At 32.4% G+C, this 25063-nt stretch overlaps 1 protein-coding gene across 18 annotated transcripts in view; it reads left to right on the top strand.

Moving 5' to 3' along the window:
• LOC117611675 (CUGBP Elav-like family member 1-A) overlaps nt 1–25063 on the top strand; it is a 770692-nt gene that overhangs the window by 616972 nt on the left and 128657 nt on the right. For all 18 annotated transcript variants that reach the window (XM_076690507.1, XM_076690520.1, XM_076690504.1 and 15 more), the window contains one exon: nt 17533–17581. In XM_076690507.1, coding sequence (XP_076546622.1) covers nt 17533–17581 — 49 coding nt within the window. The remainder of the gene's footprint in view (nt 1–17532; nt 17582–25063) is intronic.

A 25063-nucleotide genomic window follows, 5' to 3' on the forward strand; every position in this document is an offset into this window, starting at 1 on the left:
CGCTGTAGGTGAAATTATAGTTCGTAATTATTCGCATAGATATTGGTATTTCCGTGGCAGTTAGTTTTTTCCCTTCATTTTACCGTGGAAGGCCATTGAATTTTAATTACTTTGTAACGAAGGGATATAAATGGTACAGAGAGGCAATAAGGTACGATATAGTTATTTCAGGAAAAAAAAAGAGGAAAAAGTGGTATAAAGGGATAAATTTTATTTTCTCTCTTGCTTCGATACAGAGGAGTTATCGTGGACCTCAATTATGCAGTAAAAAATTGAAAAAATAATCGTATTCAACGATCCGACTTATTTCATTTATAGCAACAGCAATTTATATTCAAACGTAATAATATTTTTATATTCCTTACCACTTATAAGATGTCATGCTTTTATTTTAATTGTAATAAATGTAATAAAGACATTCTAAACGACGAAATATGCTGAAAATTTAATTCTAAGATAACAAAGGTGACTTTTTACTGATTCAACTATGATTTCGTTTCATTTTCATTTTTTCAATTTTAATCTATTTAATTGCATATTATTTTTCCAATATATAACAGTCTTTCATTCAAAAATTAATCTGCTTAACAGTCAAGGAACCATTATATATAATATGCTTTAGAGCTCTAAGCCACTATTGACCTGGCTCCGCCATTCAAGGATTAGTCTTCAACTGTAAACCGTGAATCCTAAGCCTTAAATCTTGAATTACGAGTCTTAAACATTGAAGTTTGAATGTTAGATGCTGGTAGTCGAGTGTTTGGATCTTGAAGATTTTATTATAGATACTCAAACTTCTACTATATTTATGTAGCCATAGATTAAAACAGAACTGAGAAGATAAAAAATATAAAACTCTGAATTATAAAGAGAAAAACAAAATTGTTAAGGTAAGGAACAAAATATAAAACTGCTGCACACACTGGTATTTTGTATATAGATATATAGTTTTTCATGCAAGTGGAGAAAAAAGAATATTAATACTTATCATTAATAGGGAAATGAATAAAAATGTACTAATTTTTAGCGTATTGTGTAAACAAATGGATTTTCGAAGACACAAATTTTATCAACTTACGCTATTACCGTATCTCTAATAGTTTGCGAGATATTCATCAGAATAGATGATGCACCCTTAACCTTTGAGGGTTGTTTTCCCCCGTTTCAAAGTGAATGTAAGCAGCTATAAAAAATACGAGTCTAACATTTTTATGAAAACCATATTATAACGAAGTTTCATCAAAATCGGAGATTGACATTTTTGTATGTTTCCTTGTGAGTAGTATCACTGATTGTTCGAACTGATGAGTAGTAGCGCTGGACATTAACGTTGCGCAGTAGCTTTGACGAGTAGCATTAAGCATTATATTATTGCTAACGGTCACAGCAGCAACTATAAGCATCATGATACAACAAGTTAGTAAAAAAAAGAAAAAGCGCTCTTATTTTTATAGTGTAACATTGCTTTCATAATATGTCTAGAGCGGAGTCACAAGAATATAATAGAATTTACTGACAGTTGTAAAGAATCAGTATTTCCAGATTCTATATTGGAAGAAGTCGTAGTGGTAGATACATCAACAAACTGACACTAACATATCACACAAGGTACCAAATCAACTAAGAATATAAAAACTTCGGACTTGATTTCTAGTACTATTGATTCCTATTGTTCATCTACTCAGGCAATGTAAATGATTTATATTATTATCTTTTATATAGTAATATGACGAAAGGTACTGTCTACCGATGACAAGAAGTCTCGTGAACGGCACAGGGACAACAGGAGTTGCTACGAATACATTGACTGACCTCCTAGCTTTACACGAGCCTAATTAGTAAATGTGATCGGTCTTTGACCAATCATACGTCACGATCGAAAATACGTATGAGTTAAGGTGAGGCAGGAGCAATCAGATTGCCTTATTCTTAAGGGACTTCTTGTGGTCAGTGGACAGTATGGACGTAGAACTTCAACAAGGATTATCCCAGCCAATAAAATTGCTGTATGAAACAGGCCTATATTAAAGAAGAAGAAGCTTTAGGCCATATTACCAATAAGCTTGGTTCTTTGACAGTTAGCTAGTTGGCCAAAGTATAAGCGGTTACAGGGAGCCAACTCGGTGGTATTTCGCAAACGTAAGCGAACGAGTTTTCAAAGTTTCTAGCAAGGAACGCGCGCAAGGGTGGAAGACCGTCGACGTGGCGGAAATGAAGACGAGATCGTACGGTGGATAAATCAACAAAAACCCTCGAAAACTCGCTGCTACATCAATAACTGAAAAAGAACTCCTTTTCGAAAGGGGCCTGCGGAAATTGAATAACGTCGTTGCGTTTAGCGATTTCACCGGAAACTGTGGAGCCCGTGAGCATCTACTGCCTTGATAACGACGACAGTGATCGGTACGCGATAAGAATTTCTGATCTGGCCTGACTTTTCTCATGGAAATTTTCATTGTCACTTCCATCACCATATTCTAGTCATATTTACGAAAGACATTACCTAATCAAACACATTAAGATTTTGATGCTGTTTTAAACATTTAATATTAAAATATTAACATAGTACCTAATTACCTACTCACAATTAATTAATGCCTAATAAAATTTAAAATTATTTCGATCAAAATTTAGCAATTATTGTTGCAATAAATCAAATTAGAATTTTTTATTTAGATTTGTGTATTTTGTTCTTCTTAGTTATTTAATAATTTTTTTACACGTACACTTGCGATCAAGTCAAAATTCCCCAGGAAAACTACATAGTAATGTCCCGGTTTCTCGTCCTTTTCCGTACGCATCCCTGAATGAAATGCCACTGTAGAAAAGAGATCCCTTATATTGTACAATATCAATCATAGTGTCCGTTCCTCTAGTGAGAAAGTACTGACTTTGGAGTCCAAGTTTAACCGCAGCAAATATCACAAATCTAATTATTTAATAAAAGCGTTAAAATAATTAACATAATCATCTGATAAAAGCTTTAGAATATTCAATAATTTAGAATTTCAATAATTTATTTGAAATTACAAAATACACTAGTCGAACGGACACTATGATTGATATTGTACATATACAAAAGTACAGTAATGTTCGGTTAAATTTCACTAAAATCTGCTCAGTTAGATTTCCACGATCCAGCCCCACTCTTCTCCCATCCCTCAGCGCAGCGAGCTCGGCGAAACCTGATATCAGTAGACAAGGACAGAAAATGAATACAATGAAAAGAAAGAGAACAGACTCACATCACATGGATGCCGCGACTGGAAAAAGTAAACATGCAGTAAAGAAAATTTTATTTTCAGTCATTTTCGTCTTACGTTTATAATTGTAGCACCGATGGATAGCTGACATTCTTCCGATTAAAATGAGTCCAAACACGATATAATTTGAACCATATTTACTGTACATGATCCATTATGATTTACATTATGATTAATTCTACATGATTTCTTATGAAATTATTAGATAACGTAAATACAATTCGATTTACGTCGTGTTTGGACTCATTTCAATCAGAAGGATCTCAATAATCCAATGGTATAATTTTCATAAAAATAAGTTGAAAATTACTGATAGTGAAATTCTCGTTATTGCATGTTCACTTTTTTCACTCGCGGCATCTCTTTGAAGTGCCGTGCCTCGACCGTCGCTGCTAGATGTAGTACGTCTATCTTGCTTCCTCGTATCGTATCTATTCTCTTACTCTGTCAAGTTCTGCTCCAGTCAATTCTCGAATAAAAACGCAACCCTGCTCGCGATAATTTCACTGCTGACTCCCGAACGTAGTGAAATTTAACCGAGCATTACTGTATAGCTCTGTTACTTGGGTGTACGCATTTACGCAGGAAAATTTAAATTCATACATGTATTGAAACATATTGAATCGTAATGCATTGACATGTTGAACGATACTTTATGATACAGATAACGCTTACAAAATTTCATGGATGCGTCGAAGGATGACTTCCTCGGACAGTCCGCAGATCTTCCTCTTGGTTCCTTGTCTCACATACGACGTTGGGCCGGCTCGGCCCCTTCCTGGTAGTTTCGTCCAAAATCGTGGTACAATAATTTTAATGGTTATGACTTTTGTCTTCGATATGCGTTATTCCGCGTCTCAGGCAGCTCTATTTTCACACGCTCATCACGCGAGGGCCTTCGCGAGGCTCCCCACTCCCGGAACGGACGCGACATCTAGAAACGCTCGTTACAGTATTTATTATTCATATTTCTCAGTTATATACTATATTTTATAATATTTAATAATTAAAAATGATATCATTTTTTTCTAAATTACTTTTAAATTTGTCGTCAATATTAAGATTTTTAGAACTGTTTCCCCTATATCGCCATTTTTCCTAGGAAGGTCTGACTTGATCCATACTACTTGAGTGTGCCATACTACTAGGTAATAAAGTAAGCAAATACCTATTTAGAAAAAAAGATATTAAACGTATAATGTTTATAAATCCTCTTAAAATTATGAAATTAATATTGCTTACCCAAATTATTACATATATTCGAATTCAATCAGTCAATGTTCGATCTTACTTGAAAGATACTCCATCCCTTAACTAGTACATAATCAAACAATTATTGTGCTATTTAATATTGTATTATCTTGAAACAGAAATATCAAACAAATGTCCATGTTTTAACAGACACTTTGTTATACATTTTCTGCCTTTATTGAGAACTGTGGTTTCAATTCAACCTCGTCGACTCACGTGCTCACACGTGACAATCACATTTTTTTCTCTTGCATGCATGCAGATTTTTCACGATACTTCGACGACGTTCACCCCTGTAAAGAAAGAAAAAAGAGTAGAGAAAGAGTCTCCCTTCCCTACCGATCGAGGGAGCTTTTTCTTTTCATTGTGTCGACCGTGGCCGACACGACGGAACGCGAAACGAATTTATAACTAGCGATACGGCAATCGTGGCTGGGCCCTTGAGCCGAATTCGTCAATTTTAATATTTGCCCCTTCGTCCACCTTCGTCGACACCCCTCGCTCACCATTTCAACCCTCGATCCATCGAACCTCAACCGCTGCACGATCCCTTTACGATGAAATATAGGGGAATTTATGGTGCGACACCGTACCGTGACATTCGAGCCTGTGTACGCTCAGTGAAATATGAAAAAGATGTGAGGTAGGCTGTTGAGGGTTTCCGCTGTAAATCACTTGATAAAATCGTAATGGTAATAGCGATTATCGTGGCTGTTCTCCGTATCTTGGTTCATAATTTGATTTTATTAGCCGTTGACTCACAATAGAAGTTAGGAAAATCGGATACTTGGAAAATTATGAAACTTTTGCAAGGAGAAGCAGTTCAACCGTAACATAAATTGACTTTTTGTTGGTGCTTTAGTACGGTTTTGTGGAATCAAATCGTTAGTACAAAGGAATGTAGAATTTCCTTTTTTTGTAAAATATTTTGAAATTTATGAAAGATATTGATAACAAATTTAATCCTTTCAATACTTGTAAGTCCATGTGACCGACAAAACTGGTTTCCTTTCCATTTTGAAATTAAATGTTGAATAAACATTTCATGATTTGTTACATTTTTTTTTACTATTGATGAGTCGTTATTATCTTACAAAACTTTTGGAGACAAAATACTTTTTGGAGAAAAAATCCCATATTTTTATAACAGTATTTAAATCAAATTACAATAGATAATGATCAGAATTCGTCATTTCCAATTATAAAAATTTGAAATTTCAAGTGAATGCAGTAACAAAAAAATTAAATAATAAATTAATAAAGAATGTAACAATTAAAAGTAATTAACAAAAACCCATACTTTTGAAGTTATACTCACTATCAACCCTTAAAATTAAGTTTATGTATCTTGTAAATATTTGCAAAAATGCTTCTTAAAGTGATATCTATATGCTCCGTAAATTAATATAATAATTAGAAATATTATTAAATTTGGAGCAGCAATGAATCAAATAGCTGAATATCAAGATTTCAATATTTCTTATTTTTAACGATGAAAGGTTTTAACTTTAAAAATATCAGACCATAAAATAGGTACTGATGGTTTCTTTTTAGAGCGCACTACAGTTACAATATTAATATTTAGAAAGCTCGTTTTGCATTGATGAAACCAGAGATTTTATACTATACACTGTTCTGTGAAATCGAAAGCGTTACAATTCCACCACCCATACTATGCATAAAAAATACATTCGAAAAGTTTTACGGGAAACCTTATATCCAATAAGCACCCACTTATTCCCTTCTTCGAAACTCATGTATACAATACACTTTGAATTCCTTCAAATGGCTGCCATTCCTAGTGGTGTAACTTTTAAATCCGTCAGCCCTGTCCTGTTGCCTTATTCGCGCCCTTGGCCCAACCACTCACCGGAATATCATAAAAATTCCTATACATCCGATGCAGGGAATACGTGTGGCGAAGATTAAAAGTCGCAAAGTCAGAATCAGCAGACGGCGAAAGTGAGAAGTAGTACTTTTGTAGTTCCTTGGGTTAAGTAGCGGCGGGCGAGGGGCGGAAGATACGAAGAAATTGGAGAGAGTTTCATGGTAGGAAATAAAGATAAGAAAAGAAGAATAATGGCGAAAGGGGGATGTGTCTGTTTAACTTGTAACGTAAAGTCTAGAAAACTTTTATGGAATTATTTTTTTTGTGTAGCATTTAAACATGTGAATTATTGCCCATGTGGATTCAATTACCCTTCTAAAAGTAATAAGAATTAGTTTGCTTTTTATGTGATAGTATTTGAGCAATACATTGATTCTCATTATAAGGTATGTAAAATTGTATAATATATCAAGAAACCTTAGGTATAATATGAATGCAGCGAGATTTATTTCAGAAAATTTTTTCATACGATATGTTCATACGAATTTGACTTACATTTAATATATTTTTCGTTCTTAACTATAACTAAAGCTTTTTAAAAAAGTTTTCAAAATCTACATTTTTTTTTAACTTTGTTTTATAACAACACTGTGCCATGAGGACAATTTTTAGTAGTATTTAACAAAACCTATTAAAGCAGCTTTAAATAATGTTGAATGACTTAAGCGAGGTATACGGCATTGTTTACGTGACAAAAGTGATACGTTGTCATTTAACCCTTAAACAGCGAAGCTTGGGTCAATCATAATTCAAACTTACAAAACGTGTACAAAGGAATTAACCTAAAGTTAAATGTATAATATTTAAACGAAAGAAATATTATTAGGAGAATAATTTTCGAAGGAACGGTACGTAAAGCATCGAAATTGAAAATAATATGAAATGTAAAATTAAATTAAAATTGTGGCTCTCTCCATGGTCCGCCATTCAAGGGATAAAACGAGAACACCGGAACAACCAAGTAGTGCAACTTTAAATTTTCCTCTAGGTAACGCGAGCATTCTTTCTTGCACCGCAAAGGATTATAAAAATTACCCTCTCGCATCGTACGACAAGATTAAAAGTCACGAGCGAACGATGCGTTGCGGTTTTCGAAGCAGACGACGAAAGCGGAAGCGCTGTTTTAGCAGTCCGGAGGCGAGCCTGGCTAAGGAGGATAAAGAAGCCAAGCTCGCCGCGGAAACGAGCGGAAAACGAGAATATGTAAGCAGCGGTGTAACTTTAAATCGAGTTGCTAGCACCGCCCCGATCCGCTTAGCCGCTCGAGATAAACGAAAAGAGGAGGCGGTGGCGATCCCGGAAGCCCACGCCGGAAGGTCAACTCCACCGGCGTGGAATTGCGATCCTTCTAGCCAACGTCCACTGGAAATTGAAGTGAAGAGAATGAAATTAGACAGACGGGAATGAATTTCGAGGCACCTTCACAGTGCTGCCCTCGGACGAGATCTGGATTAAAAAAAAACGGGTGTGTCGTTTTGTTTCTAGAGAACTGGAACCTGTTGATCTTGTCAAACTCTACAAAGAGACAAATGCTGAAAATAATTTCTAGATTTTTTGTTGTTCTAAATCTACGGATTTGTTGACTTTTATTTGATAAATAGCAAGGGGACAAAGTGTTACTCTGTTCTATTATACATGAAAGTAAAAGAAAAGGAACAGATGAAGGGAAAGGGAGCTTGTATACCTTAATCTCCATTACAATATAATTCATTTTTTTATCATTTCAACATTTTCATGGAAACATGAAAATGTAAATTTATTTGTTATATTACATCATTTAATTCTTGCACAGCGGAGTCTGAGTCAATTGTGACCTAAACTTACAAAAAGGGTATCAACCTGAAGTTAATTTTTATGAAATTTTATACATTGGAACAATAATTGTTGAAGGAACAGTGTAAAATTAAAAAAATAAAAATAATATGTAACACAAAACTACATTAAAATTACAGCTCTGTCCATGGTTCGTCGTCTGACGGTTAACACGTTCCTTGCCGCGTGGGGCGTATACGCCCCACGTCATATGGGACTTATTGTTAGCGTATACAGAAATTGGTCCGGCACGGAACGTGTTAATAGGCTCAGTTTTAGCATGAAAGTGTGTTGTCAAAATGTAACATCTTTAAAATACAAAATTGATATCATTAGTTAAAAAAATAAAAAGTCAAAATTTAATAACAGCTGATTTCATAAATTTTCGAAGTAAAATAAATATGTAATCAAACTTTCGTTCTTGCTAATATTATAAACTAAACAGTAAAATTATTAAAAATGTAATTTTGATACTATGAACTAAAATGAAATGTTATAAACTGAAATTTAATAATTTTGTATGCTATGTTCGAAAATCATTGTAGATAATAACAGATTTTTTACATATTTTATTTAATACTGATTATGCTAGCAATAAAAAAGTTCCTCAATTTTGAAAATAATAATTCTTTGTAGAATTATATAAAGCCATGAAACTAAGAAAATCCCTAAATGAGATTGTTTATGGAATTACCCGCAATCACAACTTTTCAACTAATCATCTGCTTATTTTTTTATAAATACTTTTCTGCATACAATTTAAAAATATTTGTTAAGTTTATAATTTCATAAATATTTTCGTTTTTTCAAAATTTGTGATTTAAACGTTTATCAAAACAAAAGACAATTTTACGAGAAGTTATTACTTCCGTAGTTACAAAACTTTTTTTATCGCCAAAACAATCAACGCTATCTACAAAAAGCAGCGTTAAATAAAATATGTAAACAATTTTTTTCATTATTTTCAATGATGTCCCAATAAAGCATAGAAGAGTTATTTAACATTATGATGTTTAGCTTTTTTTACTTGAAATAAAATTCTAATGACCTATTTTTAGGGTGAGTTAATGGGAAAATGGCTTTAACCCTTGCACGTTAAATGGAGAGTTATATTGATTCGCTGTGTTTTGTACATTGTACATATGTATACCTACATATATATCAGTGATAGTTCGCAAGAATTTGTAGTGATTGCCGATGCAGCAATAAAAATAAAAAAGACCAATATGGATTGAAGAAATTATATTTTAAAAATAGTTTTGTTCAGTTTTACATCGGGGAGGGAGGGCTGCAGCCTACCAGCCCTTATGGACGAGCCGCCATTAATATACGCAATATAATGACATTTCTTTGAATCAAAATGACAAAGCACTGCTACAAAGCATTCGTTTTCCAAGAGCAGTTAATACGTTAACTGTAACATTACTTACATCTAGACGACATATGAATTAAAATTTCCCAATTACCTACAAATAATCGTACTAGGTGCTTAAAAACATGTAGATATAATAAATAATACCAAGTTTTATCACAATAATGCATTAGATTTGCTGATAATCTAATTAGGTACAGTTTGATGGAGCTTAAAATCAATTTAACCGGGCAATCAGAATGTTAATTATACTGTTAGTGATAATTAGCTTTTTGCAACCATAATAATCACACTAGTAATTTGATGGATTTTTTTGCCTGTAGCCTCGAATAACATAGATAAATTCGAGTATGAAAATGAACTGGCTACCTATGGTATAAAATTGAAACCGTCGAAGGAGATGTACGTGTATTTTTTAGCAGATCGATATCGTGTAGTTCGACTTCGAGAAGAGCAATGTGTACAAAATCATGAAATCGGTCGCAATATAAAGGCACGATGCAGAAACCACTAAACCCAAACGCGAGCGTCGCGCTTAGCATAGATATGAATTTCATACTGGCTCTCCCGCCACGATACGAGAAATTCCTTCACGTCTGAAAGATCGAGAAGATTCGCAAATAGAATATCTTGAACTTTCGGCTTGGAATATTGTACTCTTTTAAGCGAGCCATTTCGCCCTGCACACGCCTAAGGGAGAACTACTTCCTTCCAGGATAAGTAGACAGAAAAGTTAAGAGTATATTTCTTTAGAGTCTTTCCGGTAATTAAATCAAACAGTTCCACGATTAATAAATTAAAATTTAGTAGTTAAAATTTATGAATATCAAGTATTTGTATAAAATATTAGGCATATATTTTGTAACTTTTTAAAATTAATTTAAGTTTTAATTAAGACGTGAAAAAAATAATCACAGGTATGTAAAATTGTACGTCTATGGCTAGATTGTTCTATAATCAGTAATACATTGTATTAACAAAGAAGAAAATGAGAAGAAACATGCTGTGATATTTGTACACTAGGTGAAAAAAGGTATTTAGGTAGTTGTTTGTCTATTAAGTACAAAATCCTTAATAATAACAAGGATTACAATAGATTTATGAGGATCCATCATAAATTAATGGAATTCCCTATTTAACAACAGTGCCTCGAATCAGTGCAGTATGTCACGTTAAGTCAAGTAATTGGCGCGAATTTTAGAAATCTCTAACAAATTTTATTCTATTTTCTCCTAATCATCATTTATAATTTATAATTTATAATTTATAAATTATTATTGCACAACCGAATAACACTAACCACAAAAATATTTTTTTAAACAATCAAATTATTATCAAAAATGTATAAGTATTTTCTAGAAACGTCGCATCGGTTATAGAATGCGACGTTGCGTATCGACGTTATTCTTTTGTTTTCCCTAACATTCGCTGTGTCGCGTCGCGTCGTGCGTTTTTCAGATATAAGCAGTGTGTTCAAGTGTGTTTCGAGACAGGATAGCGGAAACCTATGACGCTAAACGTGTTCATGTATTGTGTTTACCCTATAATTTGAATAAATGTTTGAACCACTTCACCTTCGAATCCTACAAAAATTAGATTCAATCAATCAGAAATATATAGCTCAATTATTATCCAATGTTTGGAATTATTTGTTCAAGATTTAAATAATACTCATTGATGTAATTAGATAGGGGCCAAAGTGAAATAGAACTGACCCCCGATAAATGTGGACCAGTTCCCTCACCCTCTAAAAATTTTAAGATTCGAAAATTCGAATATTTCAAGGTCCTAGAATTTAAAATTTTAGAAATTCTATAATTATAACATTTTAAAATTCTAAATTTTTGTTAATCTAGCCCTCTCTAGAAGAAAGTCCTATTTACGCCAATGATGACACTATGATTCGAATAAGTAAATCTCATTTAAATTTTATCGTAAATAACTATCCGCGCAATTATTCCAGCAATGGTATAATATTTCTAGATCTGGTCTAAGAGAGCGTGACATGGTCGTTAAAAATCACGAACAGGTTGCTTAATAAATTCGTGACAGCAAACGACCGGTTGATTAATTTGTTGTTGCTTCTACGGTGTAGGATATTAACGCGACGGATTTTCGGCGCAAGGGATTAAGTCGGTGATTTAGGGGGCGGGCTAAATTCAGGCTATCAGGCAACTATCCAAGCAACATAATTGGTCATTCTATATATCACGTTGGAAAAGACTCTTCGTATATCTGCTAGTTGTCCAGTTTATACTTGTTGAAACGTGAATTTTCGATAGATACTGATCCTAAGAAAACCTAGTCAGGTGGAAGCAATTTAATTTCATAAACTTCGCTGCTTTTGATGTTAGATCTTTTATCGTGAACTCTTAAATGATATAGAGGGTATCTCATGCAACTGGGTCAAACTATAATTTCAAAATGGCAGAACATAACATAAAATTCCAATAGGCAAAATTAAATGCTTTCGAATGACATATCATGTGATACATAAGTATTTATACTGAAAATAATGCTATTTAATAAAGAACGATGTCCAAAAGTAGCCAAAATTTGCCCATCATATAAATGTATGAAATTATTCTATCTTTATGTTTTTGGACCTGTTAATTGCGAATATGACACTTAAAATTGGCCAAAGTTTGGGGAACTTTGTGAAAAGGTATTTTTTTTGCATAAAAATCTTGTTTTGGGGGAAGCGTTACCGTACAACATTTTGGACACTTTTTTTGCTTTTGAAAGAAGGATAAGTTATTTTGATAGATTTTTTCCGTAGATTACGAATTTGAGAACAAAAGTGTTCCATTACATCACGTTTTTGATGTAAGTTTAAAAGAAGGTTTAAAAAGTGAAAAGTGTTTTTAACCGTTTATGAAGTAATATAGCCAACAAACCGAAGCAAAGAGCACGTCTGTGTACGCTCGGCACTTCGGTGTGCGTTGGCAGCGCATCCCCACTATCGTTCTGGCGTGTTGTAAACGTTTTCCGTTTGGCTACACTGTTATCAGCATCCCTAACTCGTCGCTTAATTCATTTGATTCTTGCATATTATTGGTTTTCGGAACAATAGAAAATCAGCCGGAACAAACAGCCCGTGAAGTTATCGTTAACGTCTTTCATCCTGTATTAAGCTTTGTGACTTCTTATACGTTGGTATATAAGCATGGTTAATAAGCGTAACAGTTGCAGTATTTCTCTAGAAAAAAAATCACATTCATTTTATATTGTGGTATCATTCGACATTGCATACTGCAAACGTTGTTTTTTTAAATATTTAAAAAATCCCAATATACCTGTAAGAGCCTCCACAAGTAGCGAAGGCGCACCACTTACTGACACTAATAACGACGATTCTTACATCAAAAACGTCATGTAATGGAACACTTTTATTTTCAAATTCGTAATCTATGGAGAAAACCTATCAAAATGACTTATCGCTCTTTCAAAAGCACAAAAAACTGTCCAAAATGTTATACGATAACGCTTCCCCCAAAACAAGATTTTTATGCAAAAAAATGGATTTTCACAAAGTTCCCCAAACTTTGGCCAATTTTAAGTATCATATTCGCAATTAGCAGGTCCAAAAACATAAAGATAGACTAATTTCATACATTTATATAATGGACAAATTTTGGCCACTTTCAAAATCGCCTCTCTATCTTTTTAAAATTGAACACTTAAATTTTTAACTGGAAAACTTTCATGCGATGCAAAAATAATACTTAAATAAATAGTCTAAAATTTTAAAAAGTGGAAGTAAAAACGAGTTTAAAGTTAAATTTTAATTATTGTTAACATTATTCGTTCGAAAATGAAATGAAATTATTTGTTGTGTACTAACTAATACATTTTTTAATTTTTCAATATAATTAAAGTATTCAGGTCAAAAATTGATCAGTTTAAACTGATCTTATCGCAGAATAACATCCGTAATGAAAGTGTTAAGGACCAACAGAAATAAGGATTAATAGTGAATCATGAAAAAGTAATTTAAATAAGTATTTTGAATGCAATTCTGAGAGCACTTTTTGGAAAAAATTTTGAACACAAAATTTTCTTCTCTAAAAATCCATTTTTTATAAGGTTTTAAAGGCCAAATTGCAAAATAAGGCTTTGTACGTCTCTATATAATTGTATAAAGAATATTTTAGACTCTAAAATAAAGTATAGAGAAAGATCATGAAAGGAATTTTCTTTGACTATCGTGCTGTCTTGTCTCTTCGTGCAGGCGAGACAAGGATCATCTGGAGCTTTTCAGATTCGCCGCATGAGACCCCTAAGATCAGTTTCAAATTGAGCTGGCACTCTTGTTTGACCATTCATCTAAATAAAACGAAAAATATAAAAATGACGAAGAAATTAGGAATTTTCAATTCTAATTAGAAAATTAGGATTAGTCTGAAAAACCCAATCTGGCGGATTACGCTTTGCATTCTTTTGAAAGGCGAACAGGCTTATCTGGGTTAAAGAAGGAAGTGTAGTGGATTTCTGTAAACTGTTTATTATTGTGATATACTTTTTGTTCCTTAACAAAAGGATCGATGTACAATATGCAAATAAACTACCGCTTAAAAATTGTTTCTGATAATTTTCTTTCCTATACATATAACTTTATATAGAATAAAGATCTTATACATGAAAATTGCTTTATTTCAGTAAAAATTGCAGTATGTCTTACTACACACCTATCCAATTTCAATGTAGAATTGAACGTGTTAATTGAGAGGGTAGAAATACTTTTGCGGCTCACTATACACCGTGTCCTCGACGATGAGAAGGGATGTCGCAATTGCGAGTAACCCATTTTCGAGAATGAATGGGGAACGAGGGACGTGCTTTAGGTATCAGAGCGTTTCCTAGTTAGCAGAGGGCCATCGATGGATATCTCTAGCCGAGAGTAATGATCGGCAGCATCGTACATCAATGGGAACCTTATTATCGACTCTGCTCGATATTACCAGCTGCTGAATTAACTAACGCCTTCGTATTTAAACACGAAAACCAACCCTGCTTTTCAGCTCCTTGTTCAACCTTTAATTATCGTAACGAGTATTTAATCCTTCATTCTTCTTTTCTTTTTCTCTCTGTGTCGTATTAAATATATTTCTCTCTCTGTTACGCGGCCGGATCAAACGAACCACAGTACATGTATGTCGAAGCTCGTTGAATTGTAGGTTTAATAATATATTACCATGGGAATGAAAATTTTCAGTCATTTGACCGCGGTAATTACACGTGTGCTGGGTAAGGGGTTTATTAAATGTGTTCGTGAAACGTAATATCTTTTTCAGGGCTAAAAATTGATCATTTTTACAACCCTTTCTATGTAAATGTAAACTTATGTGATGTAAACTTATAATCATAATTTATCAGAATATTATTAATTATATATTTTGAATTTTTGTAATACAATGTAGTAAAAATTATAGGGGACTTTATTGTTCTTATTTAGGAGACAGATTAACCCTTGGTTAACCATTGGTTTTTAATGTATAAGTACCACTTTTTTATATTTTTATTTCTCCTATTTTGTTAAAGTCTTTCTTAGCTTTTAAAATTATATCGTTATCTACTTTTGAGTATGGAAGTTATAGTATAGATTTAATTTTGACTTGGTTAATTTTTATCGTATCATGATTCTTACTTAAAGGTTAATTGAAATTGTAAAACATATAACAATTATGAGGGTAGCCTGAGTTGAGTCTTATATCTCGAAAACTAATACATGAAATCCTGATATTGAAATGATAAATAAAAAGTGATATTGAAAATATTTAAAATGATAATAAAATATTATTATATTATTATTATTTATTGTTATTACCATTATTAATACTATTAATACTTTTCTATTAATTTTAATTTTATTTACTTGATCTTCATTTGCCAAGTCAATAATTTAAATTGTTTCAACTAGGTATTACATTTTCATACTCACAATGTGGTGTCTATGTTTAATTTGTATTTATAGTAAACTCCTGCTTACCGGATTACGAATTAAACATTTTTAATATTAAGTACATCATATGCATGCTGGTGCTTTATAAACCAAAACGCTCAAACTATGCTTAACATCCGAAAACAAGCCGTTCCAATTAAAATGGCTTCTTTTATGTAGAATGACCTGTCCTTTTCATGACGCCATTCTTGATTGCGTCTCAGCTGGATATTGCTGTTCCGAGTGGCCCACGGTAGAAGGACTTTGATCGGGCGAATAAAAAAAAAAGAAAGCAACCGTCGACAGCGCATACGTTCCGAACAGAAATTTAATTTTCCGCGTGCATTCCCTTTGTTCCGATGCGCGTCTGCGTGCACCGTGTAAAACTTGTCGCGCGAGCCTCAGGAATTTCACAAAAGCAAATCGATGGGAAACACCGACACCCTTCCACCCTTCTCTTTTTTGTGTCGATAGGGAGCAAGCAACCTCTGTTACGGTGATACACGTTTGTCCTCGAAAGAATGCACGCCCGGGAATTTCCTCGTATCGCGCGAATTATTATTATAACCTGGGACCCTGCTGCGTCTACCAGAGGGTTGTTTTAAATACGAAAGAAATATTTTGCGAAAACACAATTTAAAGTTCCTCTATTAAGCGTGGAATTCTTAATAACGGTACGTTCATAAAGGCTACCTAGTTACTTGCATGTTTTTCATTTTTGCGAAACGAGTTTTATTATACAATTTACCGTGGAAATGAAAAATCATTATTAGGTATTTTTTTCTTGAAAATTAATTTGCGCTAAAATCATATTGGAGTCTGTGAGATTTGTTTACATTTTGCGGTTTAATAACTTTTAAAGTAATCATTAAATTGAATATTTAACTTCAAACTCTTTTTAATTTTCATTTCCTGAATAAAAATTTGTTGTTTAATAAAAATTAGAATACATAATTTTAATAGTTTCACCATTAGCTTTGTCATATAAAAGTCAAATTATTTTTATTTAGATCCTAATTTTAATCCTTAAAGTAATAAAACTGAATTAAATTTTGTAACACTGTTATCTTTTGTAAAATTTGTAAAATTCATTATTCGTAATATCCTTATTTTGATATTTCTCGTTGTTTTTATTACAATTATGTTAAATGTAATAGTGTAATGTAATGATTAAAACAAAATGAGAAAACAAAAATGGAATATAAATGCAATTACAACGAATTGAAAATCATGCATTTTCTAAACAGTGTGTAATATTTTAAAGCAATTAACAGAGTTATTGACAAAATCAATCTTATCTGCAAATGTATTGACTGATTTTAATATTCTATTAATTGGATCAGAAGAACTATATTTAGTTTCTGCAGTAGTATTATAAAATATAATTTTATGTAAATTGAATGCTATTAAGTAAGCAAGTCAACTGTTACTAAATCAATGTGTCAGTGGTACAATTATAATTGTGAAAGAGGGGATCAAAAAAATTTGTTTTCATACCTTATTGGCGTCATAAACTATTAAGCCTAATTTTATTCATTTTTATTTATTCTAGACGAAAATATTCGTTCAAATTGCGCTACCGCAATGTGTTACCTTATAATTAAATAAAATAAAAAGCTTAGCGCAACAAAGAAACAATTAAACATTAAAAAAACTAAAAATCGTTCATCAGTTGAAGTAAAACTATCTGTCTAATAAAGATTCATTCATACAGACAGTTTGCATTAAGATACATTCATAATAAAACAATCAATTATCTAACGCCAAGTAAAAGTAATTTTGTTCCTAATGCAACGCGAAAGAGTTCTTAAAATAAGAACTAGAGTTGTTGCATATTTCAAGAAACTCAACGTCTGTCCGAACGAATTTTTCTAACGCGACTCTTTCAGTATTCACTTAATAATAAATAACCCTTTTCGACGCTAAATTAGACACTTCGAGAGCCGAGTAAATCGGGATGAATGCGTGCATAAGTAATAAAGTCGTTTTCTCTGTTTCCTTTCAGATGCGGCATCCGATTCAGATGAAACCGGCGGACAGCGAAAACAGAAACGGTGAGTAAAAAAATGCATCACCTCAGTTCAGAGAAGTTTTGATTTTTAACTGCGTTTCCATTTTGCTGGTATTGAATGTTAGAAAAAGTTCTTTAAATATTATATAATGTAATTTTATGTAATCTTTATCCACCTTTCAGGTAATTTAATGATTTCATGATGTATCAGAAAAATAATATTGATTCTGAAATTGAATGATTTCATTGTAAGAAGTGATAGGTTTGAAATAATAAATTCGTTGATATATTTTATAACATAATTATCCCTTAAGAGAGAAACTCTCCGAGTGTTACGCTCGCTTATTGATGAAAGTTTGCCGTCTTGTAAAGCTTATCTATCTAAACACGTCTATACCTCGTTTTGGGGACAGACTTGTTTAAAATGTATTAACAATTAAAGTTAATCACTCCTTACATTTTAAAGTATAACATACTCATACATACAAACGGTTAGCCCTGGGATTAAACACGTGACTGCAAATTCAAATGTCTACAGTCCGAATCTAAGTTTCCTATTTTCCTTTAATTGTTTTTTAAATCAAATTATTGATTACGTTGTCTTTGTTATAAAAATGTTTATAATTTTTATTATTCATTACATGATATCGTATGTTACAGCACCGTAGAGAAACATTTTGATATTAATAATAATACTTTGTTTCTTAATTACAATTATTACAATCAAGCCCGGTATGTATTACCAATAACTTTTTCTATCTACTGCAACAATCTTTTCAGATTTAAATAATTCTTTAATGAATGCAATATTTCTATGAGATACTTTTATGTTATCCTATTTATTTGAGACTTGCTATATTTCGAAATCGTTCATTTAGTATGATACAATATATGTCTTTAAACCAGCGATTCTCAACTTTTTCATAAATGTGTATCACCAAAACCAGAATTCAAAAATTACTGGCATATATTTCTTTTTTCGTTTCTAATAGAACAATTGTAGGGAAAAAAATGTATTAACATGTACGGTATCGGACAAAGTAGGCTTCTCTAGAAAAAATGGCATTGCAGAGGAAACAGGAATTCTCCAAATTTTAATTTTGACAATATTAATATTAAAAGTGATTTAGATCAAAAATAATATAATTTTTATTTATTTAATATTATAAAATTCGGCATATAATTAAGAAATATAAATAATATCATAAATATCAATTCAAATTTTCCCGCATAAACTTTTATATGCTGGTAGGGAGCTGCAGACCTGTAAGTACATTGTATGTATGTATACATATGTACTCCCCTGTATCGTTATTCTCTTCGGAAATGCCTAGGGAAACAGTCGGCAGTTTGGAAGCCTCTAGTTAAGAACTGCTACTTTAAACAATATGTCTTTATATAAACACGCTAACCAATCCCTAAATGTAATCCTAAATACAATTTTCATTTAAAACTGAGCCACGAATAAGAAATAAAAGTTGTTTAGTTAGGCATTGAAAATAAAGTTTCATGCAGACATGTATAATGACAAGAATGCAAAATTGTCTTTTGTGACGTTAGAACAGAGTTACCCCCTTACCTTTCACCGTTTCCTGATGGTTCCGTCATAGTTATTGGTTGTAACGTCTACGTCGCAGCAGCGATGGAGAATGCAGTTCAAAGCTTGTTCATTAAGTACTAATTAATTGGCTGAATTGAGAGGTTGTCGAGATTGTGTAGTCAAAGAAGATATAATCGAGTCGCGAAGCAACGTAAGGGGATGGAAGGGGTAGCGACGAATGGTTTTAGGAAAAGGGAAGAAAAGGGAGACTTGGAGATGAATGAGAAGCAAAATTATAAAGGTAATCGAGATCTTCTAGAGTGTGCATCTTCTCGTTATGATTGATGTCTTCAATTTCTTGTTGGACTTTGTTGATGCTCATTTTCATAATTGTTTTATACAATTAGTCAGTCACTATTCCTGACAAAACACTTTCAATCAAAATATAATAATGTCTCAAGTTAAATAAAAATAGTAAGGTTATCAAGATGCAACATGTTGCTGTATAAGTATAATGTATATGGGAAATCGTATATTCTATTAGTCTGGTATGAAATAATTAAACAGCAAGATGAAAAACAGTGCTTCAACGCAATATAAATCAACACGCCATAGTATTACAGTTATACAAGCCATACTAAAAAACAATAATAATAAAACCATTCATGAAAAACATGTTACTACAGATTTCATTATGTAACACATAAAAAGTTGTGCACATCTCAGATAAACGTACATATTAATAAGTACAAATCATATTTAAATCAAATTGGAAAAATGTTGAATAGTCAATACTTTCAATGTAGACTGAAATAAAATATTTTGTTATTTAAAATAATTTCAATTGCAAAAGCCAGTCAACCTCTATTTAAAAAAAAAAAGAAATAACAAGTATCTATATATGTACTTTTTGTGTTAGGTGTATAAATTAATTTGGTGTCTTTAGTATTAGACCCTTTTAATTATTATTTTAAATTTGAATATTTTCCTGCACCTCTATGTTTAAAAAGTGGCGCAAGAATATGATAACAATAACAATTATTTAATAATTGGAATTACCATGACGTTTCAAAAATAAATCTTCAATTAAAAGGAAAGGACACAGAATTAATTTATACACTTCATATAATTTCATTAAGTGTTTTATAGTATTATCACGAATTGTATTTGTCATCGAACACAAATTTAACTTTATCTGTTTTAAATAACTCCGATCAAAACAAAGTTTTAAATTACGTTCCAAAAAATTCGAGGGTACATTGTTTACAACCACGAAGAAAGAAAGAATAGCAGCTTTGTCGATAAAAAGGAATCTCTGTTCACGAATAAATTTCATCCCAAAATCCCTGAATGCGGGGGGAATGTTTCAGGAGGAAAACAATTTAAGTTACCCGAATGAATTTCTGACACGCAAGAAGAATTGGAGCGTAAGGAAGGAGAGAATTCCTTGAAAAACACGCGAGTTTTTTCCTTTTCTTTTTTTTTTGTTCGAAGCAATTGCCTTGAAATGCATGCAATGAAAATCCGAGTAGGGGTTTTGGCGCGGAGGGGTGTACAAGAACGGGGAATAAAAGCGGCACATCGGTGTGCCCGACGAAAAACGAATGCTAATGAAATATTAACGACACCCGTCACGCGCCATGGCCCAGCTGGACCAGGGATTGCGCTCATTTTTTTTTCATTCCCCTTGTTTTTTTTTTAACACGGTCCAGAAACTACCACCACCATCATATAATAGGTACACGTGACGCAGATTCACGAACAGGGAGAGTCACGTGAATTGGCGTGCAAACGTACCACGAAGGGATTAAATGTCTCGTGGGGAGGAAATATAGAAAGAGATTTTTGATACCATACACGTATTATACATTCTTAAGCTATTTTACGGTTGGACAATTTTTAACACTTTGTACAGTAGAACTTCAGTTTTCTGCAGTAGTGGTCAATAAAATTGTACTACTCCTTAAACACACAATGGGTGGAATATGTATGTAGGTACAACATGGAGCACATTCTAGACTTCCCTAGAGAAAATAGCATTACAGGGAAAACAAAAATTCTTAAAATCTGAATTTTTATGATATTGTGCCACACTCGTAACGCAGCTTACAGTTCAAATGCGTCAAATTCGGCTGGTGCTTTTAGTATGGTTAAATTCTGAGTTTAATTATTATTGTTAGTATAATATAAGCCCAGTCAAGAATCGTTAAATGCCACGTATGCATAATATTTCAATTTTTTTTTATTTGTTTCAAAATTCAGGCAGTGGCTGAATTCAAGCTCTGGCTGATGCAACTATCGAAACAATCATAGGAGAAGGTGTTAATATTAAAAGTAATTTAGAAAAAAGCAATATGGTTTTTAACTGTAAAATTTAGTATAACTGAAAAATACGAATGACAAAGTAGTTCACATGCAAGTGGGAACAGCCACAGCCCTATACATATGTATGTGGCCCTATATGGGGACTCCGCCCATAATTCGTCACGAGCGTTGCAATATTTGGCGACAAAAGGGACGCGTATGACGTCACGTTTTAGTTCTTACGACCAGCAGCGGATGTCGGTGACGTCACGTATTAGTTCTTTTATACCGTGAAACGTGAACACGCATACTAACACTAACTAAAATCACGTAGTGCGTAGTAACATTTATCCTCGCTTGGTGCGCACCAATCAAGAGGACGAAACGGAACATTTCGTGACGGCATGCGTCCCGATTTGTGTTCCCGAATATCGTCACTATTTTTCGGGATTGCCTTCGACGACGGACGAAAGTCCGGAAAGAGGGAAATCTCCAACGAAACCCATTAACCTCGGAAGCAGAGAGGATTCCGAATATCGCCATTATCTCTAGGGAAGCCTACCATGCTCGGAACCGTACACTATAAATATTTTAGCTACACTAAACTATTTTAACGCAGTTTTTTAATAATGCTGCATCAATTGGATTTTGCATCAGTTACTTCATAATTTTGTAAAAATAGCAATGTTAGATGAGTATTCAAAGCTTGTGACTATAACTTCTTATTAACATCTTACCCCTTGAAGAAAAAGTATAATTATTGAACTCTCAGTACATTAGAGTTATCTATTCACAAAATATTAAAAAGAATTGAGTATACTCCAAGATCGAATGAAGATTTCGCCGGCCCGAGGGAATCAAATCTTCGAGGCCTTTCTTAGTTGATAAATTTGGCTTAAAAATTGAAATTTATTTGAAATGAAATTAAATAACATTTAATCACAAAAAGGCTACTGTAAAAAAATGTCATTTAATATTTTCTAATATAATAAGTTAAAGCTTATAAGGGGGACTCTTAGAAAGTAGGGCCCGTGGTCACAGCTCCCCTTAGACCCCTTAATCCAATGTTCGTGTAGTCATTCTATAGTATCTCTGTTTCTTTAAAAAAAGTTTAAGAACCGAAGATCTTATTAGAAGAATTATATTTTCTGTAATGTAAAGTGTACTTTTACAATGATGCAATTTCTATGGTCACTACTGTAATTTTCACATAGCCGTCATAAAATTATGAAGTTCGGATGAGTACGCTTACTAGAAAAAGAAATGATAAAGAAAAGGAAAGGATTAGGAGAGTGGAATTTGACAAGTTCTTGATCGTCTGCCTATAATTACTGCAGTTAATGGTGCGCGCTGGCGGACGCTATTAGAGATGGGTTCCGACAGGAAGAGCACGTCGATCAAGAAAAGACCTGTGTCGCGACGCTTGGCTACGTCAATTCCTTGAGAAAAAAGGCGAGCAAAGAGCTACGAACTGAGTGAAAGCTTTATTTATACCCATGACATTCTGTTTATTTTGGCTGACACCGCGGATATGCTGCTCTCTCTTCTGAGTAACGACATCCTCGGTCACATGTTACTCTTCGTCCACGTTCCATCCATTCTTAAGATCATTCTTCACGGTTACGTCATCTTACTGAATTTTAACTTCTATATGTTCCGTTATTGATCAATCCTAACTATGATTGTGTCTTTGAACCGAAGTTAAAGAAGGGAAAATGTACAAACTTTAAAGGGGATGAATGATAATAAGTCATTGCAGAAGTGTTAATACAATTTTCAATTACAGTTTAATCCGTTAAAGAAGGCTGACATATAAAATTATACATATAAAAAATGCTTAGTCATCTATAAATTACATAAATGTAATGTGTGTGTTTCTTTTTTTATTCAAAAATATTAGATTACTTTAATTATTTGTTTTTAATGGAATCGTGTAATATTTCATACCTAAGAATCATTAATTTAGGAAATACTTTAATTTAAATATTACAAAGTAATTTTAATAATATGATATCTGTCTTTTTAAGATCATCAATATTATATAGTTTGCAATGATAAAATTAAAATACCTCTACACAATACACTGTATTAATCTGTGTTTAAAAAAAAAATGCATGATCTTATTAAATTAAATTATCTCAACATTTCTTTATATTTCATTGTCTTTAATTTTATTTATTTAACAACATTGTGGTTGCTAATACTACGAGGTTGATGTGATCTTAAAAATTAAATAAAAAAATTAAAATGGCCAGGAAAAAAACATTGATGAATTTTAATTGGAATTTATAATTTTCTAAAAACTAATTAACTTTATACATCAAAAGTATATCTTTATTTCACATATTCTCTTTGCATGTTTTGACATATCTTAAATATATAAACATTTGTGTCTAATAATAATAAATTGAAAGATATCTACATAGTACTTGGGTCTAAATATTTATCTATATTTATAAAAATTATTATTCAATTATAAGTATGAAGCGAATCTAATCACAATCTACAATTGTTATAAATTAGATCAAATTATCAAGTAGCAGCTGATTAGGTTTTGATATGATTATCTTTTGATAAAATGAAATAGACTCGAAATACAACTGACAATGAGATATTGAAACAAAGGAGAAGCATTGTCATAAATTGCAATCTGACTCGTCTCACTGAGGTAATCATAATTACGTCATTCTCGTGCAACGTCAAGGATTGCATTACTCACTACTCACCAAGATGAAGTGTTATGGAAATGTACCTAATGTAACCTATTTCAAGATATATTGCGGAAACGCGGTTATAAACTGTTCCTTAAGACAACTGTCTTACACTTTAAAACAAGGATAGAAAAAATTATACAATTATACAATTATTCTTTTGTATTTTTTTTTTCATATTGCATTAATTTCTGCATTCTTACTAACAAAGTTTAGTTTGAATTTGGATTGTATTGACATGATTAAATTTTGAAGACGTAGATTATTCTCCTTCGGAAATTCAATTACATTATTTGTAATATACCCCATCACTATTATTATCAAGTATGCTTGATGCTTCTGGTTTTTAAGAATAGTTTCCAATTATATCTTATGCATAGATAAATTAAATATGTACACAAAAAGGCAGGTTTGATATTATATTAAAAGATTCTTCAAATGGAACTTAAATTTATTATGCAATTGATTAATGAATTAATGCAAATTTCCAATAGAAAATTTTGAAAAAGCAATTGTCATGTGAAGTACTCAGAATCAAAAGGATGCAAGGTTGCATAATAAAAATTATTGAAGTATTTATACATCTTGCATTTTGTTACATAGTTGGATACATATACATATAAACATATAAACTACATGCATATCGTCAATTTGCGAAAGGAATAACATAAGTGGAAAAAGTTAATTTTTCAGGAAGGTAGTTTAAGTTTGATTTTCAACAATATGTATACTACTTTATTGTTTTTGAGTAAATATTTTTGTTTGTGTAGGTATACTAAGGGTGTTAAGGGGGTAGACACGGATAATGTAGCGAGGTGACATTACCGGCAAAAATGGGCCTATTAAGGGGTTCACGGGAATCGGTTATTTGTCCTTATATGAGAAGATTTGGGGCTGGGTGAGGGCTCAATCGAAAGGTTCAATGAAGGGGACTCAACAAATCGTTTGAGTTACAAAATTCTTATAGTTA

This window comes from Osmia lignaria, chromosome 10 (assembly GCF_051020975.1).
Source record: "Osmia lignaria lignaria isolate PbOS001 chromosome 10, iyOsmLign1, whole genome shotgun sequence".
In the NCBI taxonomy this organism is placed as follows: domain Eukaryota; kingdom Metazoa; phylum Arthropoda; class Insecta; order Hymenoptera; family Megachilidae; genus Osmia; species Osmia lignaria.